At 40.9% G+C, this 20,437-nt stretch overlaps 1 protein-coding gene across 1 annotated transcript; it reads right to left on the minus strand.

Moving 5' to 3' along the window:
• Positions 1-536: 536 nt before the first annotated feature.
• LOC141812606 (chloride channel protein CLC-b-like) lies at positions 537-3,701 on the minus strand. Its single transcript, XM_074700620.1, has 6 exons — positions 3,409-3,701; positions 3,102-3,302; positions 2,794-2,971; positions 2,184-2,722; positions 892-2,047; positions 537-804 (listed from the first exon to the last, which is right to left on the minus strand). Exons 1-6 carry the CDS (start codon positions 3,603-3,605, stop codon positions 709-711), a joined length of 2,367 nt encoding a protein of 788 aa, XP_074556721.1. The 5' UTR covers positions 3,606-3,701; the 3' UTR covers positions 537-708.
• Between the last annotated feature and the right edge of the window lie 16,736 nt (positions 3,702-20,437).

Genomic DNA, 20,437 nt, shown 5'->3' on the forward strand with positions numbered 1-20,437 from the left:
ATTTTATGGCCCTTTAGGTATCCTACAAAGACACATTAAGAATGTTAGATTCAGCCCAAAAATCTATAGGAATAATCAATTTAGTCCAAAATAAATTTCTACTCATAAAATGTGTTAATACTTAATAGTTACACAACGAAAGGATCAAAACATCAAGTATTTATTAGGTTGCAAGGGTGCAAACATAGTCCTAAATCTAAAATACATGGAAAAGATCATGTGTTTAAAAGGATGGCCAAGATATCTCCATTGGTATGAGGCCTTTTGGATTGAGCCTAAGAACAAAATCATGAGGGCTTAGGCCTAAAGTGGACAATATCATGCCATTGTAGAGATATTTTGATTCCATCGGTACTAACAAGTGGTATCAGAACGAGGCCGCTCTTCACCGAACTAACCGTCGAGAAATGACAACAGTAATTAGTTTCAGAAATAACTCACTGAGACAAAAACAAGTGTTAGATTAAATAGGGATCTAAAATGATTTAGTTCTTTTAAGACAGAGAAATACAATCAAAATTCAAAATGAGAAAGTGTAGTGCACAAAGACATTAGTTTTATTCATAAAGAAAGTGGGGATATAATTCATGAAACAATCAGAAACTCGAAAAAGAAATCAAAATACTGCCGTTTCTGTATCATTCTTCCATAACCGCAGAGAAAATTTTTGAGGTGTGATATTGCTCGACGAAATGTGAACATTCTTCTTCATTTGTGTTTTTTGTTTGCTAAATGCGGGAAAGCGGCCAGAATGTTGTGGGCTCTGAGATCCTGCCTTGTCAGGATTCCTACGATCGGAGAAATCTGCACGTATTGCAACATCAGAGAAGAAGAAGAAGAATGATGGAGGACTAGGAGGAAGTGCAAGGAAGAAGAAGAAGAAGAACTCACCCCAGCTCCCTGGTACTTGGGAATTATCAGCAAATGGCGCAAGCCAACCTGGCGGAAGAGCACGAGCGCCTTGGCCACGGACATGCTCTCCACCACTGTGTAGGGCGTGGTGTTGGTGAAAGGATGGAGGTCCACGTACATTTCCATCTCCTCCTCGCTGATGGCCACCTGCTCCAACGTCGCCCCCTTCCTCGCCAGATCTACGGACGTAAACCTCTCCCTCACCTCCCACTCCGCGCTCCGCCTCCTCTCCTTCAGGAACCATTTCTTCCTTAGCACCGCCACCAGGTGGGACCTCAGCACCAGCCCGTGGAGCTCCGCCGAAGCTGAGGCCGAGGCCGAGGCCGAGGCGGAACCCTCGGGCCGGTTCACCACGGGGAAGCCATTGTGGCCGGTGTGCTTTAACACCTCGACGATCCGGGAAACCTTCTCGACACTTTCGAGGCTAACGACTGCGGGCTTGGCCGCCGCAAGCTCGGCCACGGTCAAATTCCTCATCCACGGTTCCTGGAACGCGTCCAGGAACGGCAGCCCTTTGAGGTGGAGGATGATCTCGTATATGCTCGGGTTGATGGAGTCGCCCACGGTCTTGGCGATGAGGAGCACGAACATGGTGATGGGGAGGAGGAGGAGGTTGTTGGTGAGCTCGAGGAAGATGACGCAGAGGGAGACGGTCATCCGCATAGAGCCGGACATGAGGGCGGCGGCGCCGAGCACGGCGTAGAGGCCGTGGTCGATGTGGGTGTAGCTTTGGAAGGCGAGGGCTAGCAGGCGGCCGTAGGCAGAGCCCATGAGGATGATGGGAAGGAAGAGGCCGGAGGGGACGGCGATGCCGAAGGTGACGAGGCCGAGGACGCAGTAGAGCGCGAAGAAGATGAGGAGAGAGAGGAAGCGGAACTCGGAGGGAGTGGAGGAGGAGAAGATGTTGCGGACGGCGTCGTCGTTGGTGGCGTAGAGGAGGCTGGCCAGGTCGTTGTAGTGCCCGCTGGGGCAGTTGAATTGCTTGAAGTTGCCACTGCCCTCCGGCGTCGGGCACACTGCCTCCGCCGAGCCGTTGCAGGGCGTGCACGGAGCCAAGAACGGCAGGCCGTAGAGGCAGATGGAGGTGAAGAGCGAGACGCTGAGACTCAGCACCAGCTTCGCCATTCTCCCTCTCCTGTTATTTCCCCACTATTAATTGCGTCACAACGGAATTCAACAATGATCTTTTAGCAGGGGAAGGAAATTTTGATCTCAAATCCAAAACAAATTGATGAATCTTATCTCGTCAAGTTTAAGATCATTAAACTCACTCGTTGATCCGGCCGTAAAGAATCAGAACTTTGTGGAGAACAAAATTGTAGGCACTGCCCAGCAACCCCCCCAAGACACCCACAAGCGCCACCAGAAGCAGGTCGTTGACATGGTACGACACCTTGACGTCGCTAACATCGAAGAGGATGAGGCCACCGCGGCCGAACAGCCCGCACCGACCAGAGTTGCAGTACTCTATGAACCCCCGGAGAACCACCACCACCACAGCCGTGCTGAAGAAGGTCCGCCACAGCAGGGCGCTCCTCCACCACGTGGCCACCTCCTCTAGGGAGAAGAGGACGCCCCCCACCGGTGATCGGAAGGCGGCGCAGACGCCGGAGGAAGCCCCGCAGGTGATCAGATCCCGGCGGTCCCGGTCGTTTTTGAAGAAACGGAGCCACTTGCATTTGAGTCGATAGTTGTCGGACTCGGATCCGCCTTGGCTGAGCAGGGAGGCAATGCAGCTTCCTATGTGCACCAGAGGCCCTTCTTTCCCTAGATCCAGCCCCGCAGACACTGATCCAATGCTGCCGATGATCTGTACAATTGAAATCTCTGCTTGGCTCTTTAAACCGCAATAATTAACAAACTTTTTGCTCTCTAACGCACCTTGACAAATAGCGTGGACGCCCCAAACATATTGGGAGTATCGACTCCGTTGAGATAAGCTTTGATCTCCGGTATTCCTGGACCTGCTGCAGTGGGAGCAAACACCACGCACAGAGATGCAGCGACCATCGTCAGAGCAAGATTTACCCCTGTCAAGTAGACGAACCCAGCCACGTACCTGCACAAGACAATCCTCTCAATCTCAATCTCAATCTCAATCTCGTAACCGTAAAAACATTTCTCCTCCTCGAGCTACTACATGATGAAACGGAAACGGAAACGGAAACGGAAACGTCGATGACACTCAACTTTTGTCCTTCACAAACCGAGCCAAGTAGAGAACCTTGATGCCTGCTATGTTCTCGATGGCGAGGTTGATGAGAGAGGCAATGACTCCCGTGAGGAGGCCGACGAGGAAGGCGAACGTCCACTTTAAGAAGATGTACTGCAACACCTCGCCGCTGGATCTGCTCCTCCAGTCATGCTTGAACAGATCGTTCTCATTGATCCTGCATTTCTCAAATACATCCCAGATCAAATCGAGCCGCGCAGTCGAAGGAAAACAGGAATCAAACGAGCTAACTCAAAATTGAGTCGGCCAATAGGATTGATTACTCGTAGTCCAAGCTCTCAATGTGCGACACCTTAGCTCCGACCACCGCATATTGGCTGGAGGTGAGCGTCGGGGTTCTCTTGAGCAGGGGATTCCCCAGATAGTTAATTTCGGTATCATGCCCACCTTCGTCATCCCCTTCAAACTCCATTTGAGCAGCTGCTTCTTTCTCAGGGAAAGCACTCAAGTACTCTTCCATCGGCGTTTCTGTCCAGGCAGCTCTCTGCTCAAGGCTTCAACAATTGGCCCGGCAGAGCAGTAGATTTAAAGATGAGGATTAAGAATAAGATTAAATGCCACTGATAGCTATTTGGACGATGAAAAGGGCTGGTTGCCCTCGTTGAGTTCACAGGTTTGCATTAAAGAATTCTCACTTCCCACGCAAACCATTTAATTATTTTCTCTGCAAATCCGTGATGCAAGGAAAGATTTTCTTTTAAGTTTTTTCATTTATTTAAATCGCATTCTTTGGTTGAATTTTGCAAATGAATTAGAAAAGAAAGGCATTCCGAGTGCACTTGTCATGATTTTCATCCAATCATATATATCTGTGGCTGGCTATCCTTGAGACAACTAGCATGTACTAGTCCGTCATCGTATATATTAATTGAAGAAACCTGGCTGAATGAAAAAAATTTGGCTCTTGGGCGTCCGAAAGGCCACCTTATCCACTAGTCGGTCACCATGAGACAATACGTTTGTTTTTTCTGGTCCATGGGGGACCAATTTGTTAATTAGCAAAAGACAAGGTGAGTAATATACCATCAATCTCCAATCTAATTCAACGCGCAGCCAACCCGGTCGAGGCGACCATATCCATCGTTCTCATTGATTTCTTATCAGACCGGCATATTCTGCTCTATGTCCTCTCTGCTTTAAAAAAAATTAAAAGAGTGTTTTTTTTTGTAATGATATTATAAAGAAATTAAATTATCTATTTATTAATAAAAGAATGCATCATCTCACATGTCTATTAAAAAATATATTATTTAATAGTTTTTACATGAATTATAAATTAAAAATACAATTTTAAAGATTAATACACCGTAAAATAATATAAATTCTACTATTTTTAAAAAATATATGATATAAAATATATATTTAATATATTTAAAAAATCGACAATTGTCCTAACCATGTATTAAAAATTATATAATTCTCAAAGGATGTATTTAACTTATATATATTTTTTAAAGGTGCACTTAATTTTAATTATACCCTTCCCTTTCAATTTTTTTTGAAGCATTCAAGTCACGTAATATCCAAGTAACTCAAAAGTCACATTAAACTTCGTGCTTATTTTACTTATTCATATTTAACAAGCGATTGCTCCCGCAGAAATCACACATTTCGTCGAGATTTCAACAAAGCAAAATGTTAAAAAAAAACATTGATGACTTATTGTTTTCCAAAGAAGACTGATCAAGATTTTAGCATAGTAGCTCGATATTTTTTTATTAATTTTCTCCAAGATTTTCTCGTTGATTCTATTTAAGATTTTCACATACATGTATTATATGAGATACTATTTTTGTTTCTTTGTAAAATCAATCTATAATATGTAAAGATGAATGGTTTATATCGAATATAATATATATTTATTTAGAAAATATTATTTTAGGAATTTTTGTAGTCTTTTATTATGTATTTCTGATTTTTGGAAAGATCAATTGACGATGTAAATACAATTATCTGAATGTAAATGATTAATTTTCTGATATGAGATATTATGTGGTGGGCAAACAGAAAAAAATATATATTTAGATGTTTCTTCAACATAGTGAGTTTTGTTTTAAAATTTCAACACTTACTAGTTGGTGTTGAAAACTTAGAAAATATATAGTAGTTCCAACCCATAACACAGTGATATTGAATATTATATTCCAGTACTATTGTGGTGTTGAACATTATATTCCAATACTATTGTGGTGTTGAACTTTTTATTATGGTGCTGGAATATAAATTCCAATACCACTATGTACTGAACTGTCTATTATGGTGTTGGAATATAAATTTAACACAACATTGCTATTTTTCAACCTCTAGTACCATAGTAGTGTTGATAATTTAAATTTAACACCATATTGATACTAACTATTATACCACCACAATAATTTATTCCTTGGTGTTGAATTTATAAATTCAGTATCATCTTTGATATAATCCAACATCATGTTGTTTCTTATATTGTCAAACCAGCACCACAGACTTTCAACATTAGTGTTGATCTTTACATCGATCCTTGGAAATCAACACCATTGTTTATTGGTTTTGGAAACATTGATTCTGATCTTGTAAAACCAACACTACTATTTAAAAATATCATCATTTGTGTCAATTGACACAGACCTATAACTTCATGTAGGCAGCTCAAAACTAGTCTTGCACATCTTATCTATCTTCTCCATACTCAACTCTTCAATTCCATGGTAATTTTTTAAAAATCTAAATCTCCTAGATCTATCAATGGATTTCAGTTAAAACTTATTGATAGACTTAACAAGCTCTGATTGGACCTATTCCAACTCCTGTATATTTTTTTAGTGTCCCAGAGTCCAAACATGCCCACAGTTATTGTTTGAAATCAATATCATTGTTTTCTTATTTATGGAAATATTGGTTCTGATCTTGCAAACCAACACCACCATTTCATGCATGTTAATTGGTACAAACCCATAACTTGATGCAAGGTGCTTAGAACCAAGGTTCCACACCTAATGGGCCAAACCCATAAGTGCACGACTATCCAAGTAATAAAATATATCGATCACATAAGGATATAAAATTGAGTACCAATTAGGATCACATAGTAGACTATCTAGATAATCAAAAATCACAAGAGTCAAGAAAGAAAAGAAACAAATCAAGAAAATACGAGGACTCATACAAGAAAGTCGATTTTTGAGAACGACTCCAGAATTTCAATTTCGCCATGATGACAATTAATACCCTGAATACTATTCACTTTCTTACCTCAATGTTTATATGCATGTAAGTAGTCTATCCCGAGATACTGGTATAGACTTTTAGAATTATACCGACGTGCCTACCCAAATGCGACGTCTACTTTCAAAGCAGCCTTACTAGATCAATCACTTTCTCTGGGAGGTTCCCATCACAATGCACCACAGTCCTCTAGGTGTTATCCTCTACTTTGTGACATTGAATAAGAATCGATCCATTAGGGTTTGTGATAGCCAATGGTGCCCTTGTGAGGTTTTGGACTACTTTCATGACCAACACTTCACAGCTCAATTTTTATGAGTTGGAGATTTGGGTTCACCTTTTGATCCTTCACCGCGTCCTATGGGATATGAAGATACACAATTAGTGTCAAAATCATGTATGCATAATAAAGTTGGATCATGGATAAACACATCATATGACAAAGAAAGATAAATAAATATAAAATGAATGCCAATAATTCATTAGATTACTTTTTCATCCTAGAATTTAGAGTACTACTTCATGGAGATGGAGTTACAATTGAAAGATAAAGAAGAAGATATCATAGAATCAAAGAGAAAAGAGAAGAGGAAGCTTAGTTGTGTTGTTGTCAGAGTCTTTGGAAGAATCAGGGTGGACGAAAATATTGACGACTCCTTGGAATGAATCTTCTAAGGTTCTCTATCACTGGGAAACACCTCATTCCTTAATCATGAGGCTTCTAGGGGATTTTAGCAGACTATCTAGATAATTAAAAATTATGAGAGTCGAGAAAGAAAGAAAATGAATTGAGAAAACTGATGGGCTTCTGCAAGTATACGAAATGTCGTCGAGTAATAAAAGATATCGAAATCACAGGGACCGAGGAATCAATCACTAAACAATCACAAGAAGAGTGGAGAGATCACGTAAATTTGGATTGAGATGGGAAAAGTGAGAGTGTAGTCGAGCCCCTAAACATCAATCGAAGTAAAATCAACTAGTGACAGGATTGTGAAAATGATCCTAGGACTTCGGATTCCTCGAGATTATGTTTGATTGACTATGGACTCCTTACCATTCCTCAATGTTTACACATTTGCAGAGATTCTAACAAAATATCCAATTAGACTTCGTCAGGTTTTCTCGAAATAAAATCAATAATCCCCTAACGTTACGATTGTTAGTTCGAGATGATCCTAGATAGCCTGGTTATAGCTCTCTCGCTGTCATCGAGCACTCCAGCATACTACTAGTGTCCTACCCCTGTCACCGGGTATCCAATTAAGGACCTCTCCCTAACAATCAATAACCATTAGCTATCTCTCACAAAGATTCATTGCAACCTAAGAATTTCCTCAAAAAGTCCGGTTAAAGGTTCATCTTCTGTCACAAGGCACCCCGGTCATATGATCCTAAGATTTCCTTAAACCACAACACATCCTCATCCTTATAGATTCATACCATTCAAATTCATATCATCAAATAAGCATAAGACACAATATCCATAAAGCAAATGCACAAATATATCATAGAACATGGTAAACACAAATCCATAGTTACAATCATCCATAATACACCTCGATTCCTCCTACATCCTAGAATCAAAGGTTTTACTCCATGACGGAGGGGATATACAATGCAAAGAAGATATAAAGAAATACATTTTAGATCCTAGAAAAAGAAAATAAAACTTATCAATGGATGTCTTCTTCTTTGTCTTGCAATCTCCTCGTCGACGGTGGATGGATGCGACGGAGTAGCCCTAAAAGGATGGACAGATCATCGATTTTTACTCCGGATGGCGTCTACGGTGGTTCACTATCACTCCCAAGGTCTCCTCCCCTTTTTTAAGGCAAATGAGGAGGATATTTATATGCCCCCACTATCAAACCCTCGTCACACGGCCTAGGGCACACGGCTGGCACGCCTCCGTCACATGGTCGTGCCTGGTACGCACGATCATGTGTTGTTGTTCCCCTGGAAATAAGGCACGGTCGTGCCTGGTAGGCACGACCGTATGCTGTTGGGCCTCTGGAATCAAGGCACGGTCGTGTGCTGTTGGGCCTCTAGAATCAAGGCACGGCCGTGCCTGGTAGGCACGGCCAGAGCCTGTTGAGCTTCTGGAATTCTGGCACGGCCGTGCCTGTGGGGCACGACCAGCAACTCTTTCTCCTCTGAGTGAAGGCACGACCATGCCTGGTGGGCACGGCCAGGCCTTGGCTTAAGGCTGAATTAGAGATACGGCCGTGGGCAGCTGGCTCTCTGGTGATGAGGCACGGCCATGCCTGATGAGCACGGCCAGGGGCAGGTGCTCCTCTGGTGGTGAGGCACGGCCATGCCCTGGTGGGCACGACCACTTGGAGTTTGAGACACGACCGTGCCTTGGAGGCACGACCCTGTCTTGCATTGTCTTCTGTTAATTCTTCGTTTCGCCTTCTTTCACCCCATTTCTGTCCTACAAAAGTATAAACACAAGAGTGAAGGTGTCTGAAATTCTGTCCCGTTCAATTTCTGCCAGAGAAAAATTTTTCAAGGATAAAACCTTTCCAAGCAACCCACATCTTCGATTAGACATGTACTTGATTGATCAAACAAGTTCTTGACCAATCGAAGCACATCTTGATCGAAGCATAAGAACGTTGGAACTCTTGTGTTGGTATTCAGGATCCATACAAAGAAAAACAAAACTTACGCAGTGGAATAAATAAGTTGTACCTTTTCTTTGTATATTATATAGAAGATGGTTCGTTACCCGAGGACTTCTTGATCTTCTGTTGTATTCCTCTCCTCTTCTTGGACGTCGTGTGGGTGACGATCTACCAAGATGAACCACCCAATCTTCTTTTCCTCTCTTCCAAACCGCCTATCACAAAGGAGAACCAAAGCTAGGAGCTCTTCTCTTCTCTTCATTTCTTCTAAACCGCCGGCCACCAAGAAGAAGAAACCTCTTCTTCTTCCTCTTCTCTTGGCCGCCGACCCTAGCAAAGAGGAGAAGAGGTTTATTGCTTGGGCGCCGACCCTAGCACAAGGAAAGGAGGAGAAATGTACTAGGGGCGCCGACCCTAGAAAGGAGGAGAGGAGAACTCTTGTAGTCGGCCCTAATAGAGAACCAAGAGCAAAGATATCTTTGAGTCGCCCCCTCTCCTCTCCTTTTATAGGCTTGCCATCCTAGGAAGTTTAGAAAAAAAATAATAGAATTAATAAAATTTTGATGGCTAACAAAATTAACATAAATTTGTTAGATAACAAAATTAATAGAATTTTATTAAATAACAAAATTAACATAATTTTGTTGGATAATAAAATTAACATAATTCTGTTTAGGATTAATCAAATTCTATTAACAGAATTCTAACCAAATTCTTAACAGAATTCTTAACAAAATTCTAACAGAATCTTATTAGGTGGATACGAGGCTTTTCTAGAGGCTACAACAGGGACCTAGAGGAGGAATTGATTTAGGCCTCCTGATGGGCTTGGGCTTCCCGTGTTCTTCTTGAACACCCAACTCAAGTCCATCAATAATAACCCATACCACTAAAGGGTTATTATTGAACTACCGCACCAATCCCATATTACAATATGGGCTCCTTCTTATTATGAGTGCATTAATCTCCTTGTGTTTAAGATATCGTATGTCTGTCAATTAATTAAATTTCTGATAACTCAATTAATTAAATTCTAATTCCGAGAGTAGTACCACTCAACTTTATTATCATACGGACTAAGTCCACCTGCAGGGTTTACATGATAATCCTTATGAGCTCCTCAAGGGGATATCATTAGCCTAAATAATCAGTGTTAGTACCGATGGAATCAAAATATTTACACAATGGTATGATATTGTTCACTTTGGGCCTAAGCCCTCATGGCTTTGTTCTTGGGCTCTCCCCAAAAGGCCTCATACCAATGAAGATATCTTTCATCCTTTTAAACCCATGATCTTTTCCATGTGCTTTAGATGTGGGACTATGTTTGCACTCTTGCAACCCAACAATCCCCCCCTCAAACAAAGGACCACAGGCCCCTCCAACGTCGTTTTTGATGTCTGAATCCTCGACCCACCATGACTTTTTGCCCTCGGTCCACCCTACCTATTAGGACTTCTCACCTAGTCGCAACTAGGATTTTTTTATCCCTCGGTCCACCCGACCTACTAGGACTTCCTAGCTAGTTGCAACTAGGACTTTTTGCCCCTCGGTCCATCCGACCTACTAGGACTTCTCACATGGTGTCTGGTTCTCTTGATTCAGACACGGGAGCACCCACTTCTTTTTGTTTTAAGGTTCAAACCACATGGTTAGATATGGATCATGGCTCATTCGACGGTTAGTCCGGTGAAGAGCGGTCTCGCTCTGATACCACTTGTTAAAACCGATGGAATCAAAATATCTCCACAATGGTATGATATTGTCCACTTTGGGCTTAAGCCCTCATGACTTTGTTCTTGGGCTCTCCCCAAAAGGCCTCATACCAATGGAGATATCTTCCATCCTTTTAAACTTATGATCTTTTCCATGTGCTTTAGATGTGAGACTATGTTTGCACCCTTGCAACCCAACAATTATGACACAAATTCCTTCTATAATCAATAACACACCATATAAATAGCACTATCTCCCAACTCATCGGGCCTTTTGATTTAACGAATAAATCTCACCCTTTGATAAATTAAAAAAATAAATACTAAGTATATGTGCTTGTTATTATATAGGGATTAAGAGAATGCACATCTATAATAACTGAGATCTAGTTCGATTATATAATCAGTATAAATCGAATGACCTCAAACGGTCCTGCTCAATACACACAAAGTGTACTAGTGTAATTTTATAGTTAAGATAAACTAATACCAATTACACTACAACCACTCCAATGGTTTGTCTCTATCCATCTTGATTGTGAGCTACTGTTTATAATTTATAAGGAACTGATAACATGATCTTCTGTGTGACACCACACATCATGTTATCTACAATATAAATTAAGTGGACAACTACATTAACATACATAAGAATATAAAATATAAATATTTGACCAAAGTGATTCTCATTTCAAATTATTTCAAAATAGATGTTTATACAAAAAATTAGGCTTATAATATACATCCCAACAATCTCTCACTTATACTAAAAGATTATGCTGCCATAAATGCTGTCATACATCTGATTCTCATCCCCTCAACATGCCTATCAAAAACTTTTGCCAGAAGGGCCTTAGTGAAAGGATCTGCCAGGTTATCAGCTGATGTAATCTTGGCGACAACAACTTCTCCTCATTTTACGATGTCTCGTATCAGGTGGTACTTGCGCTCAATGTGTTTACTTGCCTTATGGGCTCATGGTTCCTTCGAGTTTGCTACTGCACCACTGTTATCACAATAAATTGTGATAGTTTTGGGCAAACCAGGAATCACTTCTAAGTCCATCAAGAAAGCCATACAGTTTCTTTAGCTGCCTCAGAGGCTGCCACATACTCAGCTTCCATGGTGGAGTCTGAAATGCATTTCTGCTTAACACTCCTCCATATTCCACCTCCCAAAGTAAATACATACCTCGAGGTAGATTTACTGTTATCCCTATCTGATTGAAAATCAGAATCTGTGTAACCCATAAGAAGTAATTCATTTGCTTAGTAAACCAGCATATAATCTCTAGTCCTTTTTGTTGGAGCAAGTTGCCCCAAGTGATTTGGATTTTGATGTTTGGCTGAATCAATTTAAGTTAGGCAATGTTGGTGATCTAACGTGTGTGAATTGAGTTCACAATGTAGGACCGGAAATACGCTAGAGGGGGGGGGGGTGAATAGCGTATTTTAGCGCTTTTCGAAGTTCGATAAAATTCTGCGTGCGGAAGCGTAAGCGAAAATTCGATTTGCAAGTATAAAGAGATTGTGCAGAAAATAAAAGACTCGGTTGTTTTTTACTTGGTTCACAGCGATACGCTGCTACTCCAAGGCCCACGGTCTTTGACCGTTTACTTTGGGCAATCCACTAGAATACTTGCTCCTGGCGGTAGCAAGTATGTCGAAATACGATTACAGAAAGCTCGATTACAGTTAAAAGATTAGAATGATAGTACAGTCTTTGTTTACCACTTTTCGCGCTTCCCGGAAGATGATTTCGGCGTCTCGGTGCTCGTCGAAGTAGCTTGATGTAGTCTCGGCACCAGCGTCGAAGATCGGATGCTAAATGGACACGAGGAAAGCGTTTGAGCGTGAAAGCAATTGATGATTCGAGAGCTGCTCGCGTCTGCCTTATATAGGCACCCTGAGTCGACTCAGATAGGCATCTGGGTCGACTCCAGCCGACGTGGCGGATAGAAGTCTATCGCCTTCGCTGCTTATCCCTCCTGAGTCGACTCCAGTCTGGTTCTGAGTCGACTCCAGTCGCGGTGGCGGCGGAGACGATAAAATCTTGACCTGAGTCGACTCAGATCGCCGTCTGAGTCGACTCCAGCTTTGCTGGCGGCGACTTTTGACTCGCTGACTTCCGGTTCTGTGCTGATTGGGCTGGAGTCGACTCCAGAACTCATCTGAGTCGACTCCAGACCCGAAAACTTGAATTTTCGGCCGGAGTTTCACTTTTTCAAGCTCTTCTTTCCTGCAAATTAAGTTAGCTCGAAATACATAGTAATTTAACAAACCGGTCAGCTTACCGAACCGATTTCGAGTCTTAACTTCGGATCTCCGGTGAGATCCTGGGTTAGACCGGCGCCTACTGTCCCTCGTAGGAACGCGTTCTCACCCACTCCCCTCGGGAGAATTTACCTGATGCCAACTCAGTCCTCCTGACCTGTTGGACTTTTGCTCGGCTCTGTCGTTGCCCCCCAGGACTTTGAACGCAACTGACCCTCCTGATCAGTCCATTCTTCTCTGCAACTTGGTCCTCCTGACCCAAGTCCATTTCATCCGCAACTACCCAAGTCCGGATCTTGCCTGGTGCACGTTGACTTTGCCAAGTCTTCCTGCCTAGACTTACTAGGACTTTGACCTGTTTCTCTGCAATCTTACTTCAACGCAGTTAGCCAAACCACATACTTAACTTGATCCTAGTTCCATAATCAAAACACAGGTTTGACCTGCTAGTGCTTCCTGCACTAACAATCTCCCCCTTTTTGATTATGGCAACTTAAGATTCAAGTTAAGTTTCATAACCTTGAATGAATGTGATGAAGTTAATTTTTCTTGTCTATCTTTTGATTTCTTCCCTGGCCATTGTTACCCGTGTACATTCTACTCGATGCTTTCATAGTTCATTGTACTTTCCTTATCATATCTTCTCATTGTCATTATATTGTCATTGATCTTTATTGATTTTCCTTTTCATATCATGTGATGAGAGCATTAGGTTATTTTATGATGATTACATTATCCGAGATGGATAAGTTTTAAGTGGTGGTGGGGGGGGGGGGGACAAATATGTGTGAAAAGAATGCTTATTGGAAAACAATTTCTCTATATACTCAAAGGAAAAGAAAGAAAAGAAAAAGAAAATTTCTCAAGCATGTTGTACGAGGGTGATTGTATTATATTTGAGAGGTGTTCTTGTTAGTAGTAATCTAGAATCAATTATGTGATGATTGATTAAAGACTTTTGTATCATATTTTATTATTAATAAATACAAGGTTTTTGGTTATTATATTTATTTTATGTTTGTGTCAAATAACTAATTATAATAATATCCTTGGGTAGTTAATTCTAATCTACATCATATCGATTATTTAAGTCGATAGTGAGATTGATGTAGAGAACACTACTCTTAATCATTCCTAGTCAAGTATTAATATTCAAGGATGATATTAATGCATTGAGACTAGCATGTAAGTCAACTGGATGACTTGATCTCACAAGTCATAGATATGAGATATCGAGTTGACATATCGGTATATATTAGAGAATGTATAGTGAATTGATCCGCCATGAGAAAGTTTTATGCTTCGTTATATGAGTGTCATAAATTTTCTCATGTGACTATTAGTATGAATAGTTTTTAAACCTGAAGTCACTACGGGTCTCTACATAAAGAGTTATGTACTTTAGTGCCGTCAAACGTCACCCGTAACAGGGTAGAGTATAAAGACGATCATTGGGTATGTAACAAATTATGCGGAGGGATGTGAGTGATGTAGATGAGATCTATTCATCTTATATAACGGGAGTGATATCTTGCGGTCTCTTGATAGAGTAGGACCACGAAATGCATGATCATGTTCAAATGAGTCAATATAAGATATTGAACTCATTTGCTTGAGTGAGTCTACTTGGGGATCAAAAAACATAAAGATTAATAAAAGGATGATACAATCTATGCCTCATTGATCAATCTAGATATCAAGGATAGAAGGACATGGTCATATATTATCATAGCCACGAAGGTTATGCCGGATCTCGACATTCTTGTCACTTAGGTAGTAATGATGCATTGCTAGATGTCACTTATTGCTTATGTTTCTAAAATGGATTTTAAAGACATTGTCAACGTTAGGAGAACCTATTAGGTCACACACAAATAACATTCTATTTTGAAGATGAGTTCATTTTAGTTTGACTAAAGGAACAATTAAGCTCATTGGATCGTCAAGACTTGAGTTAGACTCAAGTTGGTTGAATTTGAGTTAGACTCAAATTAAATCAAGTTGATGAATTTGATTCATCATACATGATTAATGTGGATTAATCATGCATTGAAGAAGATGAAGTTAAATTCATCTATGCATGATTAATAAGGATTAATCATGTATTAATGAAAGAATACTAAAAGCCTAAATATCTTTGGTATTCATTGAATGAGTATAAAAGAATTTTTCTTACAAAAATTTATTAGTTTTGTTCATTTTCTTGCCTTCTCTTCTTCTTGGCCGAGACTCAACAAAGCGGTTGCTAGCACAACTAAAATTTTCTTCAAAAAGTGAGTATTCGTGTGTATATACATAGAGGCACGGACACTTGAACGTGCAAGAGATCTGACAAACTTTGGACGAGCGGGATAAGCGAAGGGCACATAACAAAGGTATACTCTATTAGATAGGATTTTGTAAATCTAAACTTGTATGAGTTTTCTTTCGCATAAATCGCTCAAGGGATCCTTTTTCCACTGCGATTTATCGTTTATCGCATAGGATTTCCTAAATCCTAAGACAATCATCTTAGATAATATACTATTTATTAGATAAATAAAATCACTATTTGAGTATATATTCTTTATGTATCTGATTAGATCTTAAATTCAATTAATGAGGTCTATAATACATTACATAGCATGAGAGAAATTGAGATTGGATCACAATTAATGAGTATCTCTTTATGTGTAATTATGTAAGTATTGAAATATTTCCTAGTCGATGAATTGATGAGAGTGAACATTATTAATTATGTGATAATAACATATGTTACACTCCTTGGTTTTAACCAAGTAGTCGATCATAATTGACTAGAAACATTAAGATATTGAGAGTTAACATATAGATGATGATTAAGGGTAACTAGTTCATTGGATGTGATCTGCCATGAGACTTCATATGATTCTATACATACTTCGACTTGAGGTATTCAAGTCATCTTGGTCATGGAGACTTATTTTGACATCTTAAGCAAATGTCTTCTTGGAGGTGTGACCCTTGAATGATTGAGTATAAGTCAGAAGTGTCTGAAGGTGATTAAATATCCCACAAACGATTTATCACTCCTTTTATTAAGAGACGTATACCCTATGACCACTTGTTAGGATTGTTATTCGTAAACTCGTAAGTCTTTGTCCAAAGTAGAAACACGTTAAGAGGATGATCATCTTCGACAGATGTTTGAGTAATTTGAATCCGTAGGATAAGGAATTACTATTTGGGCTAGATGTGGCATAGTCAACCTGGTGGAGACTGACATATATGCCATATCCTGAACTAAGTAGGTATAAAATGAGCGAAAGGAATAGACACACAAACAATTATAGCTGCTAAAGGGTTCAGAAGTGATTCTGGAATCAATTATGATTTTCTGATTAATTGGGGATCATGATGTACTACTAGGTGTTACTCATGATCGATTTATAATTAATGGTTAATTATAAATAGCCAAAATAAATCGGGAACCTATAAGATCACACGTACTATGAGATTATCCAAAAGACATAAAATGAATTTAAAAATTAAATTCTCAGATCAAGAGAAATTATATTTGATTGGAATAAAAGAAGGGTAAATATGAAAGATATTTTATCAAAACGGAAGCGCTGATGGACCATATCTTTTGAAGACGAAGTGAACCCTTTTGGTTTAATTATAAACCAAATTGGTTTAGTTTTAATTAAAAGGTGATTTGATTTTGAACCAATATAGTTTGATCTTGAACCAAACCTAAGACTATTGATTTGGGTTCTGGGCTAATGCATATGAGTTTCAGATTTACGAATCAAACCCATTAGAGATCTATTAATAGATCTCTATGGAAAAGAGAATTAACGAATTGGAAAACCTAAGGGTTAGGTTTTTCCTTTTCTCCTTCTCCTCCTCCTTGCCGCCGTCACTGACCACAAGGGGCTCTCCCCTTTGTGCCACTGTGCTAGATGGTGATAGCGTTCCGCAAGTATACGGAATGTCGTCAAGTAATAAAAGATCGAATCCACAGGGACCGTGGAATTACTTACTATATCTAGCACAAAAAGGTGGAGAGAATATTGAGCATGAGTTGTGTGGGGGAGATGGGAGTGTTCTAAAGTACTTTATCCTAGAATTCAGAGAAAGGGATCGACTGTGACACTATGTGGTGAAACGATCCTAGGATTTCGGACTCCTCAGAGAATGGATTGATTGACTTGGATCCTCTACCTTTCCTCAATAAATGTTCAATTGTAGGGATGTTAACCAATTTATCCAATTCAACCTCGTCAGGTATCCTCGAAATAATGCATTGGTGTTCTTACGTCACTCGTTATTGGTTTGAAATGGTTCTAGAAGCCCGGTTCAAGGTCTGCCCGTGTCACTCAGGCGCCCCGGAGTACTAAAAGAACCCTATCCCCTGTCACAGGATATCTTTTTACGGATCTCTCCCCAATAACGAATGACCGCTAACTATCCCTCATAGAAATTCAACTACGCATTAGGAAACCCCTCGGAACTCGCCCGGTTCAAGGTCTGCCCCTGTTACAGAGCGCCCCGGTGTACGGCCTAATGATTCCCCAATTCATAGTAAATCCCTACCCTCATGGATTCACACAAACATAATTTATCATCAAGCACAAGCACAAATCCAGACTGCAAACTCGGCGTAGATGGAATGAGGATGGTCTGGAGCAGTCGGATCGGTGGATGGATCGTCGAATCTCGCTCCGAAACAGGTATCGGTGGCTCTAGAACAGCTCCGGTGGCTCTCCAAGGTCTCCCCCCTTTCCTAGGTCTCCATAAGGACCAATTTATAGTGCAGGTCACGTAAGCAGCACGCCCCCGTGCACACTGCCGTGCCTGGGAGGCACGGTCCCGTGTGGGCGTCGGGCACAGGAGGAGGCACGGCCTGAAGCAGTGAAGCCTCTGTTCTGGGGCACGACCGTGCCTCTGGGACACGGTCCAGACTTGTCTTCCTTCTGTTTGAAGGCACGACCGTTCCTGTGAGGCACGGCCTAAGCCTGTCTTCTCTTCATTTGCTGGACACGGCCGTGTGTTTTAGACACCCCCAGACTTAAACCTTTGCTTGTCCTCAAGCAAAGCTAGTGTCTAGATGTAGATATGGGAGAAGCAACCTATATCCTTGGGATTAGGATCTATAGAGATAGATCGAAAAGGTTGCTCGGTCTTTCACAGTCTACATATATAGACAAGGTGCTAAAACGGTTTGGCATGCTTGAATCCAAGAGAGGTTACATACCCATCAGGCATGGGGTTCACCTCTCGAAGTCTATGTGTCCACGGACAGAAGACGAAAGGAATCGCATGAGTGAGATTCCTTATGCTTCGGCAATAGGATCTATCATGTACTCTATGATATGTACAAGGCCCGATGTATCATATGCTCTGAGTGTCACGAGCAGATATCAGTCAGATCCAGGGATGGATCATTGGGTGGCTGTCAAGACAATCCTTAAGTACTTACGAAGGACTAAGGATGTGTTCTTGGTATATGGAAACGGTGATATGGTAACACGCGGGTATACTGATGCCAGCTTCCAAACAGACAAGGATGATTCCAGGTCACAGTCTGGATACATATTCACTTTGAATGGTGGCGCAATAAGTTGGAAGAGTTCCAAACAAGACACGGTTGCCGATTCTACCACGGAGGCAGAATATATTGCAGCTTGTGAAGCAGCAAAGGAAGCGGTTTGGATCAGGAAGTTCATCACTGAACTTGAAGTGGTTCCAACCATTGTTGAAGCATTACCAGTCTACTGTGACAACAATGGAGCGATTGCACAGGCAAAGGAACCAAGGTCTCATCATCGATCCAAACACGTACTTCGGCGATATCATCTGATCAGAGAGATCATCAGTAGAAAGGAAATACAAATCGAGAAAATTCCCACAGAAAGGAACCTTGCGGATCCTTTGACGAAGCCTATACCTCAAAGTAAGTTTGAGGAACATATAGAGGCGTTTGGTATTGGATATCATGGCGATTGACTTTAGGCCAAGTGGGAGTATGTTATATTTGGGAGGTGTCCTAAGGCAATCGCCTTATGATTGTACTTTTTATTGAATAAATTCACTGTTTAAGTGCATATTTTATATGTTTGATTGGATCTTAAACTTGTTCACTGAATGTCCACAATACATTTCATAGCATGAGAGAATTTGTGATTCGATCACAAACTGTGAGTTTCTCTACATGTGTAATTATGAAAGTATTGAAACTATCCCTAGTCGATGAATTGATGAACACGGACGTCATCGATTCTGTTGAGACTAGCACGTTTATACTCCTTGGTTTACCAAGCAGTAGCTCTCACTAGCTGGAGACATTGGATGTTGAGAGTTAAACGTGGATGCTAGTTAAAGGTAGCTAGTTCATTGGAGTGACCTGCCGTGAGACTTCATGTGGTTCTTTCTGTATGTCAATGAAGTTCTCAGTGCAGCTTAAGTGCGAGTTTCCTTAGACTTGCGGTATTCAAGTCACCTTGGTTGCGGAAGCTTATACTTTAACATCTTAAGCAAGCATCTCCAAGGAGGTGTGGACCCGAGATGATTGGGTATAAGTTGAAGTGCCCGAAGATGTTTGAATAGCCCACAGAGGATTCACCGCTCTTTGTAAAAGAGACGTATACCCTACGGCCGCTTGTTTGGATTGTTACTGAAAGTCTTTGGCCAAAGCAACACGTATTCTTGAACACGTGTACGAGTAACTCGAATCCGCAGAACAAGGAAGCAAGCTTGGGCTAGGTGTGACGTAGTCAGCCTAGTGGGGACTGACACACACAGACCATGTCCTGAACCAAGCAGGTATAAGACAGTGAAAGGAATGAGACACGTTTCATTAAAGCTGCTGAAGGATTTAGAATTTGTTCTGAAATTAGTTGTTGATTTTTCGGTCAATTGGGGATCATGATGTACTACTAGGTGCCACTCATGATCGATCCGAAATTAAGGGTTAATTACAGACGACCAAAATAATCGAAAACCTATTAGATCACACGCATTACAAGTTTTGGAAGGACTTAAAACAAGTTTGAGAATTACATTCTCAGAACAAAAGAAATCCGATTAGATCGGACAAAGGCAAATGATAGATTTCATCTTATGAAGACGAATTAAACAAAATAAAAAATGATCTTCTTGTTGAACCAGGCAAATCAATTTTGAACCAAAGATTGAACCAACTTGGTTTGGTTCGTGTTGGAAAGCGGTTTGGCAAAATGGAAGGCATGACGGGCTTCGTCTTGAAAAGATGAAACAAACAAAACTTGTTTCAATCAAATAAGAGTTCATTTGATCATAGAATTAGAGTTTTGGTTATGAACCAGACTTGAAACCAAGCAAGACCAGGCCTGAACCCGGTTCAAGCAAGACCAGGCCTGAACCCGGTTCAAGTAAGACCAGGCCTGAACCCGATTTAGGGAAAACCCTAAACTGGTTGAGGCCGGTTCAAAGAAGCCGCACATCTTCTTCTCTTCTCCCTCACGT

Source organism: Curcuma longa, chromosome 19 (assembly GCF_044706935.1).
Source record: "Curcuma longa cultivar G26 ecotype Majalengka, Jawa Barat chromosome 19, ITB_CL_G26_1.1, whole genome shotgun sequence".
In the NCBI taxonomy this organism is placed as follows: Eukaryota; Viridiplantae; Streptophyta; class Magnoliopsida; order Zingiberales; family Zingiberaceae; genus Curcuma; species Curcuma longa.